Source organism: Somniosus microcephalus, chromosome 19, assembly GCF_052327205.1.
Source record: "Somniosus microcephalus isolate GS21.2 chromosome 19, FLI_Smic_1.0, whole genome shotgun sequence".
NCBI classification, from domain to species: Eukaryota; Metazoa; Chordata; class Chondrichthyes; order Squaliformes; family Somniosidae; genus Somniosus; species Somniosus microcephalus.
This window is the reverse complement of record NC_141005.1, coordinates 9,013,114-9,034,731: the sequence shown is the minus strand read 5'-3', so window position 1 is coordinate 9,034,731 and position 21,618 is coordinate 9,013,114. Positions and strand designations below refer to the sequence as shown.

General features: G+C 49.9%; 1 protein-coding gene across 1 annotated transcript in view; it reads right to left on the bottom strand.

Annotated features, from left to right (window-relative positions):
- The window catches only part of galnt9 (polypeptide N-acetylgalactosaminyltransferase 9), a 382,222-nt gene that overhangs the window by 125,182 nt on the left and 235,422 nt on the right, over window positions 1-21,618 (bottom strand). Inside the window, exons 7-8 of the mRNA XM_086011929.1 lie at window positions 20,996-21,181; window positions 15,432-15,569 (exon numbers count right to left, since the gene is read on the bottom strand). Coding sequence (XP_085868055.1) covers window positions 15,432-15,569; window positions 20,996-21,181 — 324 coding nt within the window. The remainder of the gene's footprint in view (window positions 1-15,431; window positions 15,570-20,995; window positions 21,182-21,618) is intronic.

The following is a 21,618-nucleotide window of genomic DNA, read 5'->3' as shown; positions in this document are numbered from 1 at the left end:
AAGCCTAGTTTATGTAATCTCTCCTCATAATCTAACCCTTGGAGCCCTGGTAACATTCTGGTGAATCCGCACTGCACTCCTTCCAAGGCCAATAAATCCGCTCTAAGGTGCGGTGCCCAGAATGATGCACAGTAAGCTTTGCAGCAATCGAGATTATCAGAACCATGCACGGACGCACATGTGATGTATATTAATGAGGATTAAACAGTCGGGTAGCTTTTCGACTTGCTGATCAGGTGTAAAACTGGCATCGCGGATCAGCCTGTTATAAAGACAGCCGTTACAATAACCCACTGAAAATCTACCCCACTGCTGAATCCTCATTCCTAACTCTGCAAAGGAAAAAGTGGTGTACCTGCCACTCCAGATAGTTAAGCACATAATCCAGGCTGACACTCCGAGTTCAGTACTGAGGGAGAGCTGCGTTGTCAGAGGTCCCGCCTGCTCTCTCAGGTGGACGTAAAAGATCCCACAGCCACTATATCGAAGAAGAGCAAGGGGAGTTCTCCCCAGGGTCCTTGGCGATATTTATCCCTCAACCAATATCACCAAAAAAACAGATTATCTGGTCATTTATCTCATTGCTGTTTGTGGGAGCTTGCTGTGTGCAAATTGGTTGCCACATTTCCTACATTTAAATCGGGACTACATTTCAAAAGTACTTCATTGGCTTTAAAGTGCTTTGGGATGTCTTGAGGTCGTGAAAGGCGCCATATAATTGCAAGTCTTTCTCTAAGAACATAAAAAATAGGAGCAAGAGTCGGCCATATGGCCCCTCAAACCTGCTCCGCCATTCAGTAACATCATGGCTTTTCTTTCTTTCTTTCTTTCTATCTGTTTTACTACACCAATGATCCTTGACATTCTCTCACTTTGCAGATTACATAGTGTAATGTATATACCTTTAAGGGGGGAACTATGTTTTACAGCTCATGTATACTGCAGTACCGGCAGTGACCACACCTGTATATAGCACTGAGTAGTAATCTGTACAGATCAGTTGCAGTGTGAGCCACTTTGAGTAAACACCTGTTGTACCGTTCTCCGCAGTCTGTGTCTTATTATACACGGATGCAACATTGGCGACGAGGCAGGTTCGAAACTACCTGCAACTCTGCATCACCTCCCGGGGATTCGTTCCTGGAGATCAGTGGATTGGAGGTCAAGGCCAGAGACTCGGGCGTCGACCACGGGCAACCGCCCAGTCATCCAGCAGAGACTCGAGAATTGCGGGGGAGGCTGTCGAGAGCCAGGCTTGGCTTTCCAGTCAAGGTGGTCCAGCGAAACGGGCTGGCAACAGGTAGTGCGCAGACCCTTCCCGGACAGCGGCGGGCTAGAGCCCGACCGAGCGGCACAGCAAAGGGCTGAGCAGCGTCGACGGGGGAGAGAGAGAGAGGGCAGAGTGCACAGGGCGCAGCCGGTGTTCAGGGGCCGAGCAGCGTCGGAGAGAGGGAGAGAGAGACGCGCAGAAACCCGCGAGGCGCCGCCATTGCCACGAGGACCGCCGAGAGTGGCATTGGCAGCAGCGCAGGAGAAGCACGCGAAAGCTACAGGGCGCCGCCATTGCCACGAGAACTGCCGGGAGCGGCGTTGGCAGCAGCGGGGGAGGAAGGAAAGCGTGGGAGATGCCATTTTAAGCCATTGGGAGACGCCATTTTAAACCACACCCAAAATGCCAAAGAGTGGCAGTATCACCGCATTTGACAATGAAGTCGAAGATTGGACTACATATGTCGAACGAATAGAGGTGTACTGCAAGGCAAATGAGGTGTCAGATGACAAGAAAGCGTCGGTATTGTTAAATTTAATGGGTGCAAAGACGTATGGTTTATTACGAAATCTAGTAACCCCAATGAAGCCAATGGAAAAGAGTTTTGAAGACATAGTAACGATACTAAAGGAACATTTAAACCCCACACCGCTGCTGATAGCAGAAAGATTTAAGTTTCACAAACGGAACCAGCATAAGGATGAAAGCAATGCTGATTATTTAACAGAACTGCGCAAACTATCGAAACACTGCCAGTTTGGAGTGGGACTGGCAGATACCTTAAGGGACAAGTTTGTGTGTGGGCTTCAAAGTGAAGGAACCCAGAAACGGCTTTTATCTGAAAAGGACCTTACGCTGGAAAAGGCTTTCAGCATTGCGGTATCATATGAAGCAGCAGCACGGGGCGCTGCAGATACAACAGAGACCGCAAGAATATGGCACAAACAAAATGTCATATGGAACAGAGAAGTGCTATCGCTGCGGCAGAACAACACACGACCATAATGATTGCTGGTTCAAAGACAAATTGTGCAGACAGTGTGGAAAAGTAGGACACATAGCACGAGTCTGCAGGTCGGGAAAGAAAACCAGCAATAAGAAACCTACCAAAGGAAAGTACAAGAAGGTACATAAGATGACGGAGAATAGTTCAGACGAACAAAAGAGTGGTAACGACTCCGAAAGCAGGGAACTGAGTTGTCTGAAACTACATAATGTGATCACAACGGAGGATCACCGAACCATTTGGGTCACTCTCAAGATAGCAGGAGTCCAGGTAAAGATGGAATTGGACACAGGATCAGCCCTAACAGTCATAAACCGACGGGACTACGAGCAGCTATTCTCACACATACCCTTGAGAGACACAAAAATTATTTTGAAGACGTACACGGGGCAAAAAGTCTACCCCAACGAAAAATAAGGGTGACTGTTATATATAACGGTAAGGAAACACCAAAACTAGACCTGTATGTATTGCAAAATGGTGGACCACCATTACTGGGACGTGAATGGATCCGGAAAATACAACTGGATTGGCATTCCATACAGGCACTGACTGTGGCTGACAAAAAGGATGACGACGTCACACCTGGGCGACTGTCAAAGATCCTAACTGACGCGAAAGAAGTGTTCCAGCAAGGACTCGGAACACTAAAAGGCATGACAGCGATGATTAAAATTGAAGAAAACGCAAGCCCAAAATTTTTTAAGGCCAGACCGGTACCTTATGCGATCCGCCCAGCCGTCGAAGCAGAGCTGGAGAGTCTGGAACGTTCAGGTGTACTCTCCAAGGTAGACTGGAGCGAGTGGGCTACACCCATCGTCCCTGTGATGAAAAACTCGTTGAGCAGCACGCCTGGGGAACCAAGGAAGGTTCGCATCTGTGGGGACTTTAAGGTAACAGTGCACCCGGTCCTTCACGCCGTACAATATCCACTTCCGCGGATTGAAGATATTTTCGCCTCGCTATCTGGAGGGAAACGCTTCACTAAGATTTATCTGGCCCAGGTGTATCTGCAAATGGAGGTAGAAGAAGCATCAAAAAAATACCTCACAATCAACACCCATAAAGGTCTCTACCAATACAACCGGCTGGTATTCGGGGTAGCATCAGCTCCGGCTATTTGGCAGAGGGCAATGGAACAAGTCCTGCAAGGGATCTCAGGGACCCAGTGTTATTTGGACGACATCCTGGTCACGGGCGAAAATGACAGTGATCACCTTGCCAACCTGGAGCAGGTGCTCACTAGATTGCAGGAATATGGGCTCCGAGCTAACCGCCCCAAATGCGAGTTTTTTAGAAAACAGATCTCGTTGTAGTGGCGCTTCGTAATTTCCAAACATGCAGCCACTGAGCTTTGAGGCTTTAGCAACGAGTAGACGCGTGTTGAAATAAAACGTTCCAAACCATAACTTTGTCTTTGAACTGTTTACTGTAACACCTTACAAACAGAATTACAAAGCAAAACACGTTTAAACGAACACAGTCAAAAACTGTATTGCTCCAGCCCTCAAAGCTTCTGCCTTCTCCAGCCTCGTGGTGCTTGAGCTGTAAAATGGCTGGATACCATGTGACAAGCTTAAGGACTGTACCATTGTAGCAAGAATAAAGGAGGTCACTCAGCCTATACTATTGTAACAAGAAAAGAGGGGGTTTCTCAATACAATAAGTCAGTCAGGTAAATTAACTGTATTATACTATTTAACCAATATTTTAAAGTATTTTCTTTCTTAAACTTTCATGACTCTTACATTCCGGCCCCTAATTGACTAGGCACATGAAGCATATCAATTACTCAAACATTCGTAAGAGTCATAAACTAATGAGTTCAACATATTTACAATATAAATGTCCACTTTTTTTTGTTCAGGAATCTTTCACGCTGCTTCTTGTAGCAGGCAGAGCTTTGTGATCGGTCTTTCCAGGGTACTGGTCTTGGTTTGCAAACAAACGCGACGAACAACGCCTCTGGAGTCTGGCATGGTCTTAATTATTTTTCCCATCAACCAAGAATTTCTAGGGGCTGAATCATCCACGATTAAGACGATGTCTCCGGCAATGAAGTTCCTCTTTACTTTGGACCATTTTTGACGCTCCTGTAGCAGAAGTAAGTATTCTCTTGTCCATCTGGTCCAGAAAAGGTCTGACATATACTGAACTTGCCTCCACTTCCAACGTGCATACAGATCTTTTTTGAAGACTCCCGGGGGCATGACTGGCTGTGTTTTCAACAACAACAGGTGGTTCGGGGTCAGGGCTTCGAGGTCATTGGGATCATCTGATGTCTTAGTTATCGGTCGGTCATTAATGATGGCTTCAACCTCACACAGAACGGTTTGAAGTCCCTCGTCGTCAAGCACTTGCAGCTTCAGTACAGAACTGAGTAGTTTTCTTACGGTGCGTATCTGTCTTTCCCAGACACCTCCATGGTGGGATGCAGCTGGTGGATTGAAGATCCACTTAATTCCTGTTTGCGTCATGGCTTCCTGTATTTTAAGCTGATTCCAACCTTCAATAGCTTCCCGTAGTTCTCTCTCTGCTCCGACAAAATTAGTGCCATTATCAGAACGCATAATGGACACCTGTCCTCTTCTACAGACAAAGCGCCGCAGGGCGTTAATACAGGAATCAGTGTCAAGCGTGTGTGCCACCTCAATATGAACTGCTCTGATGGTCAAACAAGTGAAAAGCACACCATATCTCTTGACAAGGCTCCGTCCTCGCTTTACCTCGAAAGGCCCGAAATAGTCCACCCCTACGTTTGTAAATGGGGGCTTGTCTGGTAACAAACGGTCTTCAGGCAGGTCTGCCATTTTCTGCTCCCCAGCTCTAGCGTGTAACCGTCTGCAAACAATGCATTCAGAGAGTATTTTTCTTATTACAGAATTAGCTCCTGGAATCCAGTATCTTTGTCTTAGCTTCGCAAGCACGTGGTTCCTCCCACTGTGTCCAATACTCTGGTGTATATGCTGAAGAATGAGAGTAGCAACCCGGAGGTCCTTAGAAAGGATAGCAGGATGCTTGGCCTCCTCTGGCATAGCAGATTTGTTTAGTCACCCTCCCAGCCTCAGTACTCCATCTTGCAGTGTAGGGTCCAGCTTGTAGATATGACTACCTTTCTTGATTGGAGTATTTCGCTGTAAAGCTTCGATTTCTTCTGGATATCTTTGTCTTTGACTGAAACAAACTATCTCCATCTCAGCCTTGGTCAAATCCTCCACGGTCAATGAATTCTTACCCAATGTGGTCTTGTGCTGGTGCATATATTGCTGTAGAAGCATTCTCTGCTTATCAGGGTTATTTTCAGACTGATGGATAGTGGCTCGATACTCTTTTCTCTTACCGCTCAGGTGTAGCAGCAACTCTTTCAACCTTAGAAACCATGCAACTGCTTTCCTCAACTGGTGCCATCCTGAGAAATGGTTAACAAGCTTGTTCACTGTGTCAAAGTTCTCTTTCGTAGTTATGAGATTTGCTGTGACTGATCTCTTGACTTCGACGTCGTCTTCAGCAATCTGACTTGGCATATCTGGTCTTTCTGGCCATGATCTCTCTGTTTCCAGCAGATAACTTGGGCCTTGTATCCAAGTTTCACTCCTCATGAAGTTTTCAGCCTTCAATCCCCGTGAGGCTTGATCTGCTGGGTTTAATGAGGTGTTTACATACCTCCATTGAGATGGTTGTGTAGCTTCTCTAATGGATGAGATTCTGTTTGCTACGAAGGTCTTGAAGCGTATCTTCTCATTCTCTATATACTTCAGCACCGTCGTGCTATCCGTCCAGAAGACAGATTCTTCTAGTGGGAGCTGTAACTCTTTCCGCATCACCTTGTCAACTTTAACTGCAACAACCGCTGCCGTCAACTCCAGTCTCGGGATGGTGACCTGCTTCAGCAGAGCCACCCTGGATTTCCCCATGAGGAAGGAACAATGTTTCTGGCCCTTTTGATTTGTCAGCAAGAGGTAAGTAGCCGTGCCATAGCCGTCCTCACTGGCGTCTGAGAAATGATGTAGTTGAGCCGTCTTTGTAACTCCAAAACTCACAGGCCTGATGCATCTGCTGACATTGAAGCTAGAAAGTTGTTGCAAATCTGTCAACCATCTGAGCCATCTCTGAGCTTGACCTTCTGGGATATCTTCATCCCAACCTCTTTTGTCTCTACACAGCTCTCGTAGGATCAGCTTCACCAGCAGAATGAGTGGTGCCAGGAATCCAAGAGGGTCATAGATGGAACTGACCACGGAGAGAATCCCTCGTCTTGTGGATGGTCTTTCGTTCACCATTATTCTGAAGTTGAACGTGTCTGACTCAATGCACCATTGTACACCAAGAGCCCTCTCGATAGGAAGGACATCGTGGCTCAGGTCCAGATCTTTGACTTCAGTGGCCCTTTCCTTTTCTGGGATAGAAGCTAGAACTGCTCTGCTGTTGCTTATCCACTTAGTCAGATGGAATCCTCCATTCGAACACAGAGTTCTAATGTCTCTTGACAGTGCAATGGCATCGTCTTCTGTTGACACAGACTTCAGACAGTCATCGACGTAAAAGTTTCTGAAGATTGTCTCCACAGCCTCTGATGGTGCTTTGCCCTTGCCATCTTCTGCAGTTTTTCTGAGAGCGTAGCTTGCACAGCTGGGAGATGATGTGGCTCCGAACAAGTGTACGGCCATTCTACATTCCACCATAGCTTGACTAACGTCGCCATCTGGCCACCAAAGGAAACGCAGAAGATCAGCATCTTCATCAGGGACTCTGACTTGGTAGAACATTGATTCTATATCTGCCATCATGGCAACGAGCTCTTGTCTAAACCTTGTCAAGACGCCAATGAGGGTATTAGTAAGATCAGGACCTTGAAGCAGCTGATCATTCAGTGAAGTTCCTCTGAATGAGGCGGCGCAGTCAAACGCTACACGGATCTTTTTCTTCTTTGGGTGATACACACCGTGATGAGGAATGTACCAGACCCTTCCATCGTCTCTGTTCAACTGTTCCTCGGGCACTTTTACAGCATAGCCTTTCGCTATGATGTTTCTCATGAAGCCTTTGTAGTCTTCGTGAAAGTCGGGGTTCTTGTTCAGCTTTCTCTTTAGACTGATGGCGCGTTGCTCTGCTATGCAGCGATTGTTCGGCATCTTCGCGGTCTGTCTTCTCAGTGGCAAACCAATGTGATAGTGGCCATCAATGAACTGTGTAGACCTTGTCATCAAACCCATGAACTGATGGTCTTCTTGTGACATCTCTGTCTTTTCCTCACAGCTGCGTTCTGAAAAGTCTGCGTTGAACTGCTGTATCAACAGCTCTTCAATGCTTGCGATAGAGATACGATTAACTGTGACATTTTGTCGTTCCTCCTTGTTCGACTTGTTGCCATCATCTCTCCTTACCAGTCCATTGACTACCCATCCAAGGGCTGTCCTGACAGCGTAGGGTCCGTCATCCTTGCTGTTTATCACCTGCCATGGCTCCATAGCTTTGTAGGCATTGGTTCCAATTAATAGGCCAATTTCTGCTTCAATATATGGGAGACGCACCTTTTCCAGGTGAGGCCATCTCTCCACATCCTTCTGCAGGGCTAAGTTCCCTATTTTAACAGGAATCTCCCTCTGTGTGAAAACATTAGGCAGGTCTATGAAGTCCTTCTCTTCAAGTCCACACACTTCTAAGTCTGACAGGATATAACTTTGCATTGACTTCTCATGACCCATGGTGCGTAATAGGATTTCTGTTCTTCTGCCTCTAACGTTCAGCTGTCGCATGAGTGATTCTGTGCAGAACGTTGCTGAACTACCTGGATCTATGAAGGCGTAAGTCTCCACAAACTTCTCACTCCTCTTAGACTTGATCTTTACAGGTACGATGGCAAGAATACAATCACTGTCACCAGCCCCAGTGAATCCACAAGTCTCTGGTTCTAGCAACACCAGAGCACTTGAAACAACCTTCTCGTCGGTATTGTTTTCTTCACTCTTCTTAGAGACTTGTTCTTCTTTGTGGATATGCAGCAGACTGGGATGTTTCAGAGTGCACTCTCTGCATGTTGTTCTTTGCTTACAGTTTCTACTCAGGTGCCCCTGAGAGAGACATCCAAAACATAGGCCATTGTACTTCAGAAATTCGATTCTGTCTTTATGTGGCTGTGCTTTGATGTCACTGCAGAAATCCAATGTCTGATTCTTCTGGCAGAATAAACATGGCTTCTGAAAGGCATTAGCAGGCGTCACTGTGCTGCTCTTTTTGGGAGATGAGTTCTGAGACTTTTCTTCCCCAGCCTGAGTGACGATAGTTGCAAAGCTGCTTCCCCTGGAACCACCTTTCCTGAGAGTCTTTGATTCAGCAGGCTTGGCTTTCACTCTTCCATCAGTAGTTGGGCTGACATCCTGGATGTTTCCAAACAATGGGTCCCGAGCAATTTTAGCCTGTTTGTCTATGAAATTCACTAAGTCTGCAAACCTGGCTCTACTTTTCCGTCTCTCCATTATCTCAAAGGCTGTTCTTCTCCATTGTTCTCTCATCCTGTAAGGAAGCTTAGAGATGATGATTCTCATAGTCGTAGGATTGTCCATCTCTTCCATGAATTCAACATCCTCCATGGTGTTGCGACATCCTATGAGGAAAAGAACATATGCGTTCAATGCCTCTCCGTCCTCCGATCTGATCTGTGGCCACTTGGTAGCCTTTTCAATATATGCAGTGGCTATCTTCAGCTCGTTACCATAGTGCTCCTGAAGCAACTTCCTGGCTTCTATGTATCCCCGGTCCGGTCTCATGTGTTCACAGCTTCTGACCAGGTCTTGTGGTTTACCACTGGTGTACTGTCCCAGGTAGTACAACTTATCACTGCTGCTCTCTGTTTTGGAGTCAATGGCTTGTTCGAAGGATCTGATGAAGGGCTTATACTTGAGTGGGTCGCCTTGGAACACTGGTATGTCTCTTTGAGGGAGTCGAAACAGATTCTGTTGTTTTACAAGCATCTCTGTAATTTCGTTCTGACGTTGCATCACTCGGTATAGGCTTCTCCCTGTGTCTTCAGGCCTCTGGTGGTCATCAGCAGGGTCTAGTCTAGACTGTCTGATGTCTGGGGTAGCATCACGTGCTCCTGTTAGTGGAGAGGCCTCTCTTGCACGCTGTAATGTCAGGAGATGGCCTTCAGACTCTCTTTTAACTCTTGAAGGTGCCCTGGATCCAACTCTGTGTGACAACATTGACTGGCAGTATTCGTTCATGCCATCCTGTGAGCCTTCATAATCTTCATACACACTCAACTTGGCATCTGAGACCACAATAGCTGTTTTTAGCTCCAGCTGTTCTTTCTTTGCCTGCAGTTGGGCCTGTTGGGCCTGCAGTTGTGCCTGCAGTTGGGCCTGTTGGGCCTGTTGGGCCTGCAGTTGGGCCTGCAGTTGGGCCTCTTGGGCCTGCAGTTGGGCCTGCAGTTGGGCCTCTTGGGCCTGCAGTTGGGCCTCTTCCCGTTCAAGAGCTTGCTTCTCCACTAAAGATGCTGCACGCGCCATCAACGCTGCCCGTTCAACCTCCTCTCTCATGCGTCGCGACGAGCATGTGGTAGAAGCGACTGACCTGTGTCCAGAAACAGAGCTACCTTCTTTTCGATTTTTGCTCAGTCTGGCTGAAGTCTCTGAAATGCTATCATCTGGTCCGACTTCATCGTCATCTTTATCTTTCTCTGCTGTATCAGCATCATGACGAATCTTTAACATCCACTGTTCTGTGGCCTTGACATAGTCCTTAATGCTGGATGATTTAAGATCAAACCAGTTGTGCTGATCAGCGTTTCCCTCTTCTTCAGACAGAAGTGCTAATGCATCTTCATTGAGTACATTAAATTCTTCATGCAACTTGGAGAAATCATAATGCATTATGTCTTCAACTTTCTTAATATTAGCATTATCTTCCATGAGACAATCAATTATCTTCATTTTTCCAGTTATCTGAGCTAATTTAGCCCTCCTTGCACCTATTCTTCTATGTAACTTCTCTTCCATTGCCTTTGGGGTGAGCTTTACTTCCCTCTTTTGACCAACAATCCTTCTGGCTGGGGGAAGCTCCTCACGGCTCCATAAGGCCTCGGCCATTTTACCCGCAGCTCTTATTTAGCTTCTCAATAGAATGAACAAGGCAAGTAACAGTCACTGTACCTTCGCTTTCTTATATTGTCGTCTGGCTCCGTGACCATTCCTGTATACGTTCGCCGACAATTCCGTCCTTTCCTTCTTAGGGAGCTAGTTTTTGACTAATGTAATGGCGCTTCGTAATTTCCAAACATGCAGCCACTGAGCTTTGAGGCTTTAGCAACGAGTAGATGCGTGTCGAAATAAAACGTTCCAAACCATAACTTTGTCTTTAAACTGTTTACTTTAACACCTTACAAACAGAATTACAAAGCAAAACACGTTTAAACGAACACGGTCAAAAACTGTATTGCTCCAGCCCTCAAAGCTTCTGCCTTCTCCAGCCTCGTGGTGCTTGAGCTGTAAAATGGCTGGATACCATGTGACAAGCTTAAGGACTGTACCATTGTAGCAAGAATAAAGGGGGTCACTCAGCCTATACTATTGTAACAAGAGGGGGTTTCTCAATACAATAAGTCAGTCAGGTAAATTAACTGTATTATACTATTTAACCAATATTTTAAAGTATTTTCTTTCTTAAACTTTCATGACTCTTACACTCGTATTGTGGCCACGTTATCGATAAAGAGAGGTTACATAAGTCCCCAGAGAAGATTGAGGCAGTAGTCAAGGCTCCAGCACCGGAAAATGTGTCACAACTGAGGTCGTTCCTCGGGCTGGTAAACTACTACCATAAGTTCTTGCCAAATTTGTCTACAATACTACACCCACTGAACAGCCTACTGCAAACTGGGGTGCCATGGAAGTGGAGTGACAAATGTAGATGAGCTTTCCAGAAAAGCAAAACACTAATCACATCGAAAGAGGTATTGGCCCATTACAACCCAGCATTACCAATTCGGTTGGCATGTGATGCGTCACCCTACGGCATTGGAGCGGTGCTGTCGCACAAATTCTCGGACGGCTCAGAGAGGCCAATAGCCTTCGCGTCATGATCACTAACCTCAGCCGAGCGTAACTACGCCCAGATTGACAGGGAGGCCCTCAGCCTAGTGTGGGGAGTGAAAAAGTTCAATCACTATCTGCACGGGCAGAAATTCACCTTGCTGACTGATCACCAGCCTCTTGTCTCCATTTTTAATCCGAAGAAGGGCGTTCCGGTGATGACTGCACAACGACTACAAAGATGGTCACTTTTTCTAGGGGCGCACCACTATGAGATTGAATATAAGGGCACGAAACAGCATGGAAATGCTGATGGGCTATCACGCCTGCCACTGCCTATTGCGGAGGAAGCACCAGCAGTGGATCCTGTCGAAATATTCCATTCGACTATAGTTGAATACCTACCGGTAACTAACGCTTGTATCGAAAAGGAAACCCGAAATGACCCGACACTGTCTCGGGTATATGATTTGACGGTGAAGGGATGGCCAGCACATGGCGACTCACTGTTGCCAGCATTCTCGACAAGGAGAGAACAGCTGTCGGGGGACCTTGATGTGTGGATCCCGAGTGGTAATTCCACCCAAGTTAAGGGATAGAGTGCTCAATGAGCTTCATGAGGGTCATCTGGGAGGGGTAAAAATGAAAAGCCTAGCCAGGGCTTATGTGTGGTGGCCGGGAATCGATAAACAAATCGAGGACCTGACCAAGAGCTGCTCAGGATGCCAGAAAGTCCAAAATGCACCACCACAGGCCCCTCTACACCCATGGGAGTGGCTCTCATCTCCATGGCAATGGGTGCATATTGATTTTGCTGGTCCATTCATGGACTCAATGTTTTTAATAGCCGTGGATGCGCACTCGAAATGGCCTGAGGTCATCAAAATGTCCTCCACCACCACGGAGAAAACTATTGCAGTCCTACAGACCATTTTTGCCAGGAATGGCTTGCCAGAACAGATTTGCTCCGACAACAGACCACAGTTCGTGTCCGAAGAGTTCCGGAGGTTCTTGAAAAAGATTGGGGTAAGGCATTACACATCCGCCCCGTATCATCCAGCCACAAATGGATTGGCTGAGAGGTTCGTACAAACCTTTAAGAAGGTAATAAAGGCTATGTACAATGACAACATTCCGCTGCAGCACAAGGTGGACAATTTCCTGTTCGCCTACCGGAATGCGACACATGCAGTCACCAACCAGGCCCCAGCCATGATGTTCTTTAACCGAAGGTTAAGATCTCGCCTGGATTTGCTCAGACCAAACATACGAAGAGATGTTGAGAGTAAGCAATTCCAGCACATCCATGAGAAGCCAACAAGGAGCTTCAATGTAGGGCAACCAGTCTTGGCCCGCGACTACTGAACAGAAAAATGGCAGCCAGGAACGATATGCACACGGCAGGGCCCACTAATGTACACAGTGGACGTTGGGGAGAGCATCATGAGACGCCATGCTGACCAGATCCTAGAGTCACAGGAACAAGTCAACCCCATGCCTCGCCCATACGTACTTGGTGATGAACCCGACGTACAGGTCGCATCTACCCCAGAAACAGTAGCATCGGAAGCTGATGAACCAACCGACGACAGGGGGCCAGAATCGCCTCCGCACCAAGAGCAAGACACCCGGGAAAGGCGCTATCCAGAAAGGATCAGGAAGCCTCCCCAAAGACTGAATATATAAATAGACTATTTTCAGCTAATGTTGCATGTTAAAAGTGTTAATTGTAATTAGTTTGATATTTAATTGTTAAATGAGTGTTATGGTACTGTTAATCTAAAAGGGGAGGAATTGTAATGTATATACCTTTAAGGGAGGAACTATGTTTTACAGCTCATGTATACTGCAGTACCGGCAGTGACCACACCTGTATATAGCACTGAGTAGTAATCTGTACAGATCAGTTCCAGTGTGAGCCACGTTGAGTAAACACCTGTTGTACCGTTCTCCGCAGTCTGTGTCTTATTATACCCGGACGCAACACATAGAGTTGTTCAAAACATGGAAACGGTGACATAGTGGTTAAGTTTAGCAATCCTGGACTAAAGAACTGGAGACATGAGTTCAACTCCCACCACGTCAGCTGGGGAATTTAAATTTAGTTAACGAAATAAATCTGGAATTAAAAAGCTAGTGTCAGTAATGGTGACCCTGAAACTATTGGATTGTCGTAAAAACCCATCTGGTTCACTAATGTCCTTTAGGGAAGGAAATCTGCCATCCTTACCTGACCTGGCCTATATGTGACTCCAGACCCACAGCAATGTGGTTGCCTCTTAACTGCGTCTGAAATGGCCGAGAAAGCCACTCAGTTGTCAAGAAGGCGGCTCAACACCACCTTCTCGAGGGCACTTAGGGACGGGCAATAAATGCTGGCTTTGCCAGCGACGCCCAGATCCCATGAATGAATAAAAAAAACACTTCCAAATGAAAATGGATCGAAACGCCATCCAGTACAGGACGATTGGATGGAATACAAAGAAACGTTTTTTGCAGCAGTATCAACTGAGCAAAATAAAGACACAAGATTGTGCCTTCCATTTCAAGGCAGCAGAATACTGGATTGTTAGCAGTTCACCTTTCCTCCAGTGGGTTAACAGCTTGTCAATGTGCCGAGGACATCTCAGCGAGCTTCTCTCAGCCAAGCCATTCTCCTTCAAGCGTTACTTACTCCAGTCTCTAATGTCAGTTTTGGAATAATGAAATTATCCAGACTGTCCCGACTGTGCGACATGGCTCACTGTGCTCCAGGAGACCTGTACCGTGGAAAGGGAGGATGTGATTTTCATCAATTTCCAATTGCAGGAGGGGGCGGTGATCGGAGAGGAAATCAGGAAGAGCACATTAATGAGAATCGACTAAATTAGTGCTAATGTAATGTGTCTTCCGTTGGGCGAGTGAACACTGCTTTAGGCAAGGATTGCAGTCTGATTGCTTGCCGTTTCAATTGTGGTTATGGGGCGGACCTGAAAGGAATGACTGATGTAAAAAAAAATTGTAGAAAATGTTGCAAAGAAAATAAAGGGCACCTATTCAAGTTCGCGTTGAGCCCCGTTTCCCCGAGAGCAGGAACTGTTGTACCCGCACCTTGTTTCACAGGCTCGATTCACCCTACAACACTATCTGCACTAATACAATGAGGTACTTGCTGAAGTGTAGTCGCTGTTGTAATTTGGAAATGCAGCAGCCAATTTGCACACAGCAAGGTCCCACAAACAGCAATGTGACAATGACCAGATAATCTGTTTTAGTGATGTTGGTTGAGGGATAAATATTAGCCCCAGGACACCGGGGAGAACTCCGCTGCTCTTCTTCAAAATAGTGCCATGGGATCTTATACAACCACCTGAGAGGGCAGACGGGGCCTCGGTTTAACGTCTCATCTGAAGGACGGCACCTCCGACAGTGCGGCGCTCCTCAGCACTGCACTGGAGTGTCGGCCTGGATTACTGTACTCAAGTCTCTGGAGTGGGACTTGAACCCACGACCTTCTGACTCAGAGGCAAGAGTGCCGCCCACTGAGTCAGGGCTGACAGCAGGGCAGTTTGAAAATTTGAATTCAATTTTAAATAATCTGGAAATTAAGAGCCAGGATCAGTAAAAGTGATCATGAAGCTGCTGGATTGTCGTGATGAATCCAACGTTAGGGGAAGATGGTCTAAGAGACCTCTTCTCAGTCTAAGAGACCTCATCTCGGTCTAAGAGACCTCTTCTCAGTCTAAGAGACCTCATCTCGGTCTAAGAGACCTTTTCTCAGTCTAAGAGACCTTTTCTCGGTCTAAGAGACCTCATCTCGGTCTAAGAGACCTTTTCTCGGTCTAAGAGACCTCATCTCGGTCTAAGAGACCTTTTCTCGGTCTAAGAGACCTCTTCTCAGTCTCCGCTTTCTCAGCAGCTCAATAACGGAGTGAGCGCGAGGACTGATTCCCCGGTCGGACACTCCCTCAATTCCGATGCAGCAGTGCTCTCCGCGAGTGCTGGTCCTCACCAGTAGGCCCCCCTCACACCCCCGCCCACCACCGATGGCGGATTCAGCTCAGCGCCCGGTGCCAGCTGTTGGCAGGGAGGCGCTCTTCCCGCGGCCCGTTGGGTGAACAGGTTTCTGTCCGCTACAATCGGTTACCTCTCCATAGGTGATGGTGTTGTTGTAGATCCTCATTTCAGGGTAGACATTGTCCCTGTACCACTTGAAACTCCGACAGTTCAGCCTCTCGCGTAGTGCCACTCGCTCTGAAACATCACCGAAATCAACCCCTGGATTCTGTGAACGTAAAACGGGAAGAATTATAGAATCTTACAGCACCGAAGGAGGCTATTCGGCCCGTTGTGCCTGTACCGGCTCTGTTCAGTTTAGTCCCACTCCCCTCGCTCTTTCCCCACAGCCCTGCAAATTAATCCTCTTCAAATACATGTCCAATTGCCTTTTGAAGGTTCCTGTGGAATCTGTAGGGAGAACATTTTTTCTCCTATTTTCACTTTTATGCAATTGCCGCTATTATCTGTGAATAAAAAATTCCTTTGTAAATCTGGACAGATGAGCCTGCTATAGCGGTGCTAATGTGCAAAATGGTGTTTGCTTCATGGGGTAAACACTTTTGGCCATTATGTGTAATTAAGCATTAATGAATCTGTTGCAACGTCGCACATCAATAAATCTGTTCATACTCTGGGAGATTAGCAATGTATTCTCAATTGGCCTTGTCCTTTCATGTTCATTTCCAACAGATTAAAAGAACACCGGACTGTCAGAGAAATAAAAATCGTGGAACGACGCATTCAGGGGTCGATTTCAACCCCTCCTCCCTCCCAACGAGAACATGGGAACAGGAGCAGGCCATTCAGCCCCTCGAGCCTGTTCCGCCATTCAATTAGATCATGGCTGGTCTGTGTCTTAACTCCATCTACCCGCCTTGTTTCCGTAACCCTTAATACACTTACTCAGCAAAAACCTATCCATCTCGGTTTTGAAATTTTCAATTGACCCCCCAGCCTCAACAGTTTATTGGGGGCGAGAGTTCCAGATTTCCACCACCCTTTGTGTGAAGAAGTGCTTCCTGACATCACCCCTGAACTGCCTGGCTCTAATTTTAAGGTTCTGCCCCCTTGTTCTGGACTACCCCCACCAGAGGAAATAGTTTTTCTATCGACCTTATCGAACCCTTTAATCATCTTAAACACCTCGATTAGATCACCCCTTAATCTGCTAGACTCGAGGGAATGGGGCAGGGGGGGAGAGGGTGAAAGCCATGCGGGCCCACCTACTGACCCCAAGGTCGCACCATTCCCGCTGTCGGGGCCCCCACCCCATTTTAACTCATGGATTCGGGGAGCTCCACGCTGGGCAAGCCCCAAAAGCTCTACCATGGCGGGAGTCCGCGGAGCATCAGAATTACCAGAGAAACGTGACCTTATGAAGGATACGCCCTGACCTCGGGTTTCCGATGCTAGAACCATCAAGATTTTGCTCACTTTTTTTAATTTAATGCTCAGCTGTGGCTCAGTGGGTAGCACCCTGAGTCAGAAGGTCATGGGTTCACAGTCCCACTCCAGAGACTTGAACACAAAATCCAAGCTGACCCTCCCAGTGCAGTACTGAGGGAGCGCCGCACTGTCGGAGGTGCTGTCTTTTGGATGAGACGTTAAACCGAGGTCCCGTCTGCCCTCTCGGGTGGATGGAAAACATCCCATGGCCACTATTTCAAAAGAAGAAGCCCCGCTGTCCTGGCCAATATTTAGCCCTCAATTTTTGTTAAAAAAAAAGATGATCGGGTCATTATCAGATCGCTGTTTGTGGGAGCTTGCTGTGCGCAAACTGGCCAATGCGTTTCCCACATTACAACAGCGACTACACTTCAAAAGTAATCAATTGGCTGTAAAGCTCTTTGGGACGTGGTGAGGCGGTTTATTTCCTTCGCTCTTTCTTGGTTAAGTTTCGATGGGGTGAAAAGGTCGCCTTGTCTTTCATCAATTATAGAGGAAATGTTCGATAGACCCACAGGAGAGGATTTATAGCCCGCCAGTGGGTTGACCTGACACTGCAACATAGAGTTGGAAACAAATTATATCGCGTCAGTCCTTAGGACGTATTCCGCTCACACCATACATAAAATAATTAGGTAAAAAGGTTTCGAAAAATAAAGAAATCCATTCGTTGATTGGTGTTTTATTACTCCTTCATGTGTTGCAAAAAGCTCGAAGCATCGAGGGAGATTTCATGGCAGGACCTTCCACTGGGTCAAGTAAATCGAGCGTTGGTTCCAGTGCCACCCACTTATCCTCCCCCGCTGAATCCCGCCCTACAGTCCCAGCAAAGAGCTTCATGCTTCCGGTATTCAGGGGCCACGATGGCTGGACATATTGCTGGAGGTTCCATCACATGGCCGCCCGCCACCAACTGCCCCGCCCCCACGCTCCCACCATTGGTCGCTCATCATGCCCATCCTCGCGGAGCCCCGCCTACCCCACGGCCAATTGGAAAACAAAAGGACTCTTTGTTATCCGACTGGATAATTCTGGACTCTCAGTCAAACAACCTTTTTTTTCCCATCTCCAATATTTTAATAACTAATAAACAGGAATGTTCAAAGAAAATGAAAAGAACACACAATGTTTTTATCTAGGGTCAACCCATCCCCTAACTCCCCTCGCCACCAAACACCCCTCCCCCAAACTCCCCTCCCCCAAAACTCCCCTCTTCCCCCAAACTCCCCTCCCCCCAAACTCCCCTCTCCTTCTCCCCCCCAAACTCCCCTCCCCGCAAACTCCCCTCCCCCCAAACTCCCCTCCCCCCGAAACTCCCCTCCCCCCAAACTCCTCCCCCAAACTCCCCTCCCCCCAAACTCCCCTCCACCCGAAACTCCCCTCCCCCCAAACTCCCCTCCCCCCAAACTCCCCTCCATCCAAACTCCCCTCCCCCCCAAACTCCCCTTCCCCCAAACTCCCCCTCCCCCCAAACTCCCCTCCCCCTCAAACTCCCCTCCCCCAAACTCCCCTCCCCCCAAACTCCCCTCCCCCCAAACTCCCCTCTCCCCCCAAACTCCCCTCTCCCCAAACTCCCCCCTCCCCCCAAACTCCCCTCCCCCCAAACTCCCCTCTCCCCCCAAACTCCCTCCCCCAAAACTCCCCTCCCCCCAAACTCCCCTCTCCCCCAAACTCCCCTCCCCCCAAACTCCCCTCTCCCCCCAAACTCCCTCCCCCAAACTCCCCTCCCCCCAAACTCCCCCCCCAAACTCCCTCTCCCCCAAACTCCCCTCCCCCCAAACTCCCCTCCCCCCAAACTCCCCCTCCCCCCAAACTCCCCTCCCCCCCAAACTCACTCCCCCCCCAAACTCCCCTCTCACCCAAACTCCCCTCCCCCCCAAACTCCTCTCTCCCCAAACTCCCCTCCCCCCAAACTCCCCCCTCCCCCAAACTCCCTCCCCCCAAACTCCCCTCCCCCAAACTCCCTCCCCCAAACTCCCCTCCCCCAAACTCCTCTCTCCCCAAACTCCCCTCCCCCAAACTCCCCTCCCCCCAAACTCCCCTGCCCCCCAAACTCACCTCCCCCCAAACTCCCCTCCCCCCAAACTCCTCTCTCCCCAAACTCCCCTCCCCCCAAACTCCCCTCTCCCCCAAACTCCCCTCCCCCAAACTCCCCTCCCCCAAACTCCCCTCCCCCCAAACTCCCCTCTCCCCCAAACTCCCTCCCCCAAACTCCCCTCCCCTAAACTCCCCTCCCCCAAACTCCCCTCCCCCCCAAACTCCCCTCCCCAAACTCCCCTCCCTCCAAACTCCCCTCCCCCCAAACTCCCCTCCCCCCAAACTCCCCTCTCCCCCAAACTCCCTCTCCCCAAACTCCCCTCCCCCAAACTCCCCTCCCCCCCCAAACTCCCCTCCCCCCAAACTCCCCTCCCCCCAAACTCCCCTCTCCCCCCAAACTCCCCTCTCCCCAAACTCCCCTCCCCCCAAACACCCCTCCCCCCAAACTCCCCTCTCCCCCCAAACTCCCTCCCCCCAAACTCCCCTCCCCCCAAACTCCCCTCCCCCAAACTCCCCTCCCCCCAAACTCCCCCCTCCCCCCAAACTCCCCTCCCCCCCAACTCCCCCTCCCCCAAACTCCCCTCCCCCCAAACTCCCCTCTCCCCCAAACTCCCCTCTCCCCCCAAACTCCCTCCCCCCAAACTCCCCTCCCCCCCCAAACTCACCTCCCCCCAAACTCCCTCTCCCCCCAAAACTCCCCACTCCCCCTCCCCCCAAACTCCCTCCCCCCCAACTCACCCTCCCCCCAAACCTCCCCTCCCCCAAACTCCCCTCCCCCCAAACTCCCCCCTCCCCCCAAACTCCCCCCCCCAAACTCCCCTCTCCCCCCAAACTCCCTCCCCCCAAACTCCCCTCCCCCCAAACTCCCCCCCCCAAACTCCCCTCCCCCCAAACTCCCCTCCCCCCAAACTCCCCCCTCCCCCAAACTCCCCTCCCCCCAAACTCCCCTCCCCGCAAACTCCCCTCCCCCCAAACTCCCCTCCCCCAACTCCCCTCCACAAACTCCCCTCCCCCAAACTCCCCTCCCCCCCAAACTCCCCTCCCCCCAAACTCCCTCCCCCCAAACTCCCTCCCCGCAAACTCCCCTCCCCCCAAACTCCCCTCCCCCCCAAACTCCCCTCCCCCCAAACTCCCCTCCCCAAACTCCCCTCCCCCAACTCCCTCCCCCCAAACTCCCCCTCCCCCAAACTCCCTCTCCCCCAAACTCCCCTCCCCCCAAACTCCCCTCCCCAAACTCCCCTCCCCCCAAACTCCCCTCCCCCCAAACTCCCTCTCCCCCCAAACTCCCCTCCCCCCAAACTCCCTCTCCCCCAAACTCCCCTCCCCCCCAAACTCCCCTCTTCCCCCAACTCCCCTCCCCCAAACTCCCCTCCCCCCTAACTCCCCTCCCCCCAAACTCCCCTCCCCCAACTCCCCTCCCCCAAACTCCCCTCCCCCCCAAACTCCCCTCCCCCCAAACTCCCCTCCCTCCAAACTCCCCCCAAACTCCCCCCTCCCCCCAAACTCCCCTCCCCCCAAACTCCCCTCCCCCAAACTCCCCTCCCCCCCAAACTCCCCTCTCCCTCCAAACTCCCCTCTCCCCCCAAACTCCCCTCCCCCAAACTCCCCTCCCCCCAAACTCCTCTCTCCCAAACTCCCCTCTCTCCCCAAACTCCCCTCTCCCCCCAAACTCCCCTCCCCCCAAACTCCCCTCTCCCCAAACTAATCTCCCCCCAAACTCCCCTCCCCCCAAACTCCCCTCCCCCCAAACTCCCCTCTCTCCCCAAACTCCCCTCTCTCCCCAAACTCCCCTCTCCCCAAACTCCCCTCTCTCCCCAAACTCCCCTCTCCCCAAACTACCCTCTCTCCCCTAACTCCCCTCTCCTCCCTAACTCCCCTCACCCTCCTAACTCCCCTCTCCCCCTAACTCTCCTCTCCCCTCAAACACAACCCCTCCCCTGGTCTTCTGAGATTGGGGTCAAGACGAAGGTTTGGACACATGACCTGGAGATGTCCGATGCTGATTGAGAAAACGTACACATCTCCTAGCATCTAACAGGTCTCCTTATCAGACGCACAAACCCCCTTACTCCTTTTAAAAACAAAAAAAAAATCACCAGTGGGAGAGACTTGGTGGAAACTATGGGCTAGTCTAGATCGCGTATACTCAGCTGTACCGGCCATGCTTACATTCATCGGTATGTTCCATGCCATGTAAACGTGTGACTTGAAGTCATCCATCCAGACCTCTGCAGCTCGCAGGGCGTTGCGTTTTGCGTAGTAGTCAATGTCGTTGTTGTACGGCTTCTTTGTGCGTTCGATGTGGGCCACTCTGGAGCAGGGTAGAACCTCCATACTGCCTCCGCACTGCCAGACCTGTGTGTTCACAACTGAGTTTGTCAAGAGATATTGGAGCCTGAAACCAGAGCCATCATTCCATGGCACCATACATAAGAACATAAGAAATAGGAGCAGGAGTCGGCCATTAGGCCCCTCGAGCCTGCTCTGCCATTCGGCCCCTCGAGCCTACTCTGCCATTCGGCCCCTCAAGCCTGCTCTGCCATTCGGCCCCTCAAGCCTGCTCTGTCATTCGGCCCCTTGAGCCTGCTCCGCCATTCGGCCCCTCGAGCCTGCTCTGCCATTCGGCCCCTCGAGCCTGCTCCGCCATTCGGCCCCTCGAGCTTGCTCCGCCATTCGGCCCCTCAAGCCTGCTCCGCCATTTGGCCCCTCGAGCCTGCTCTGCCATTCGGCCCCTCGAGCCTGCTCCGCCATTTGGCCCCTCGAGCCTGCTCCGCCATTCGGCCCCTCGAGCC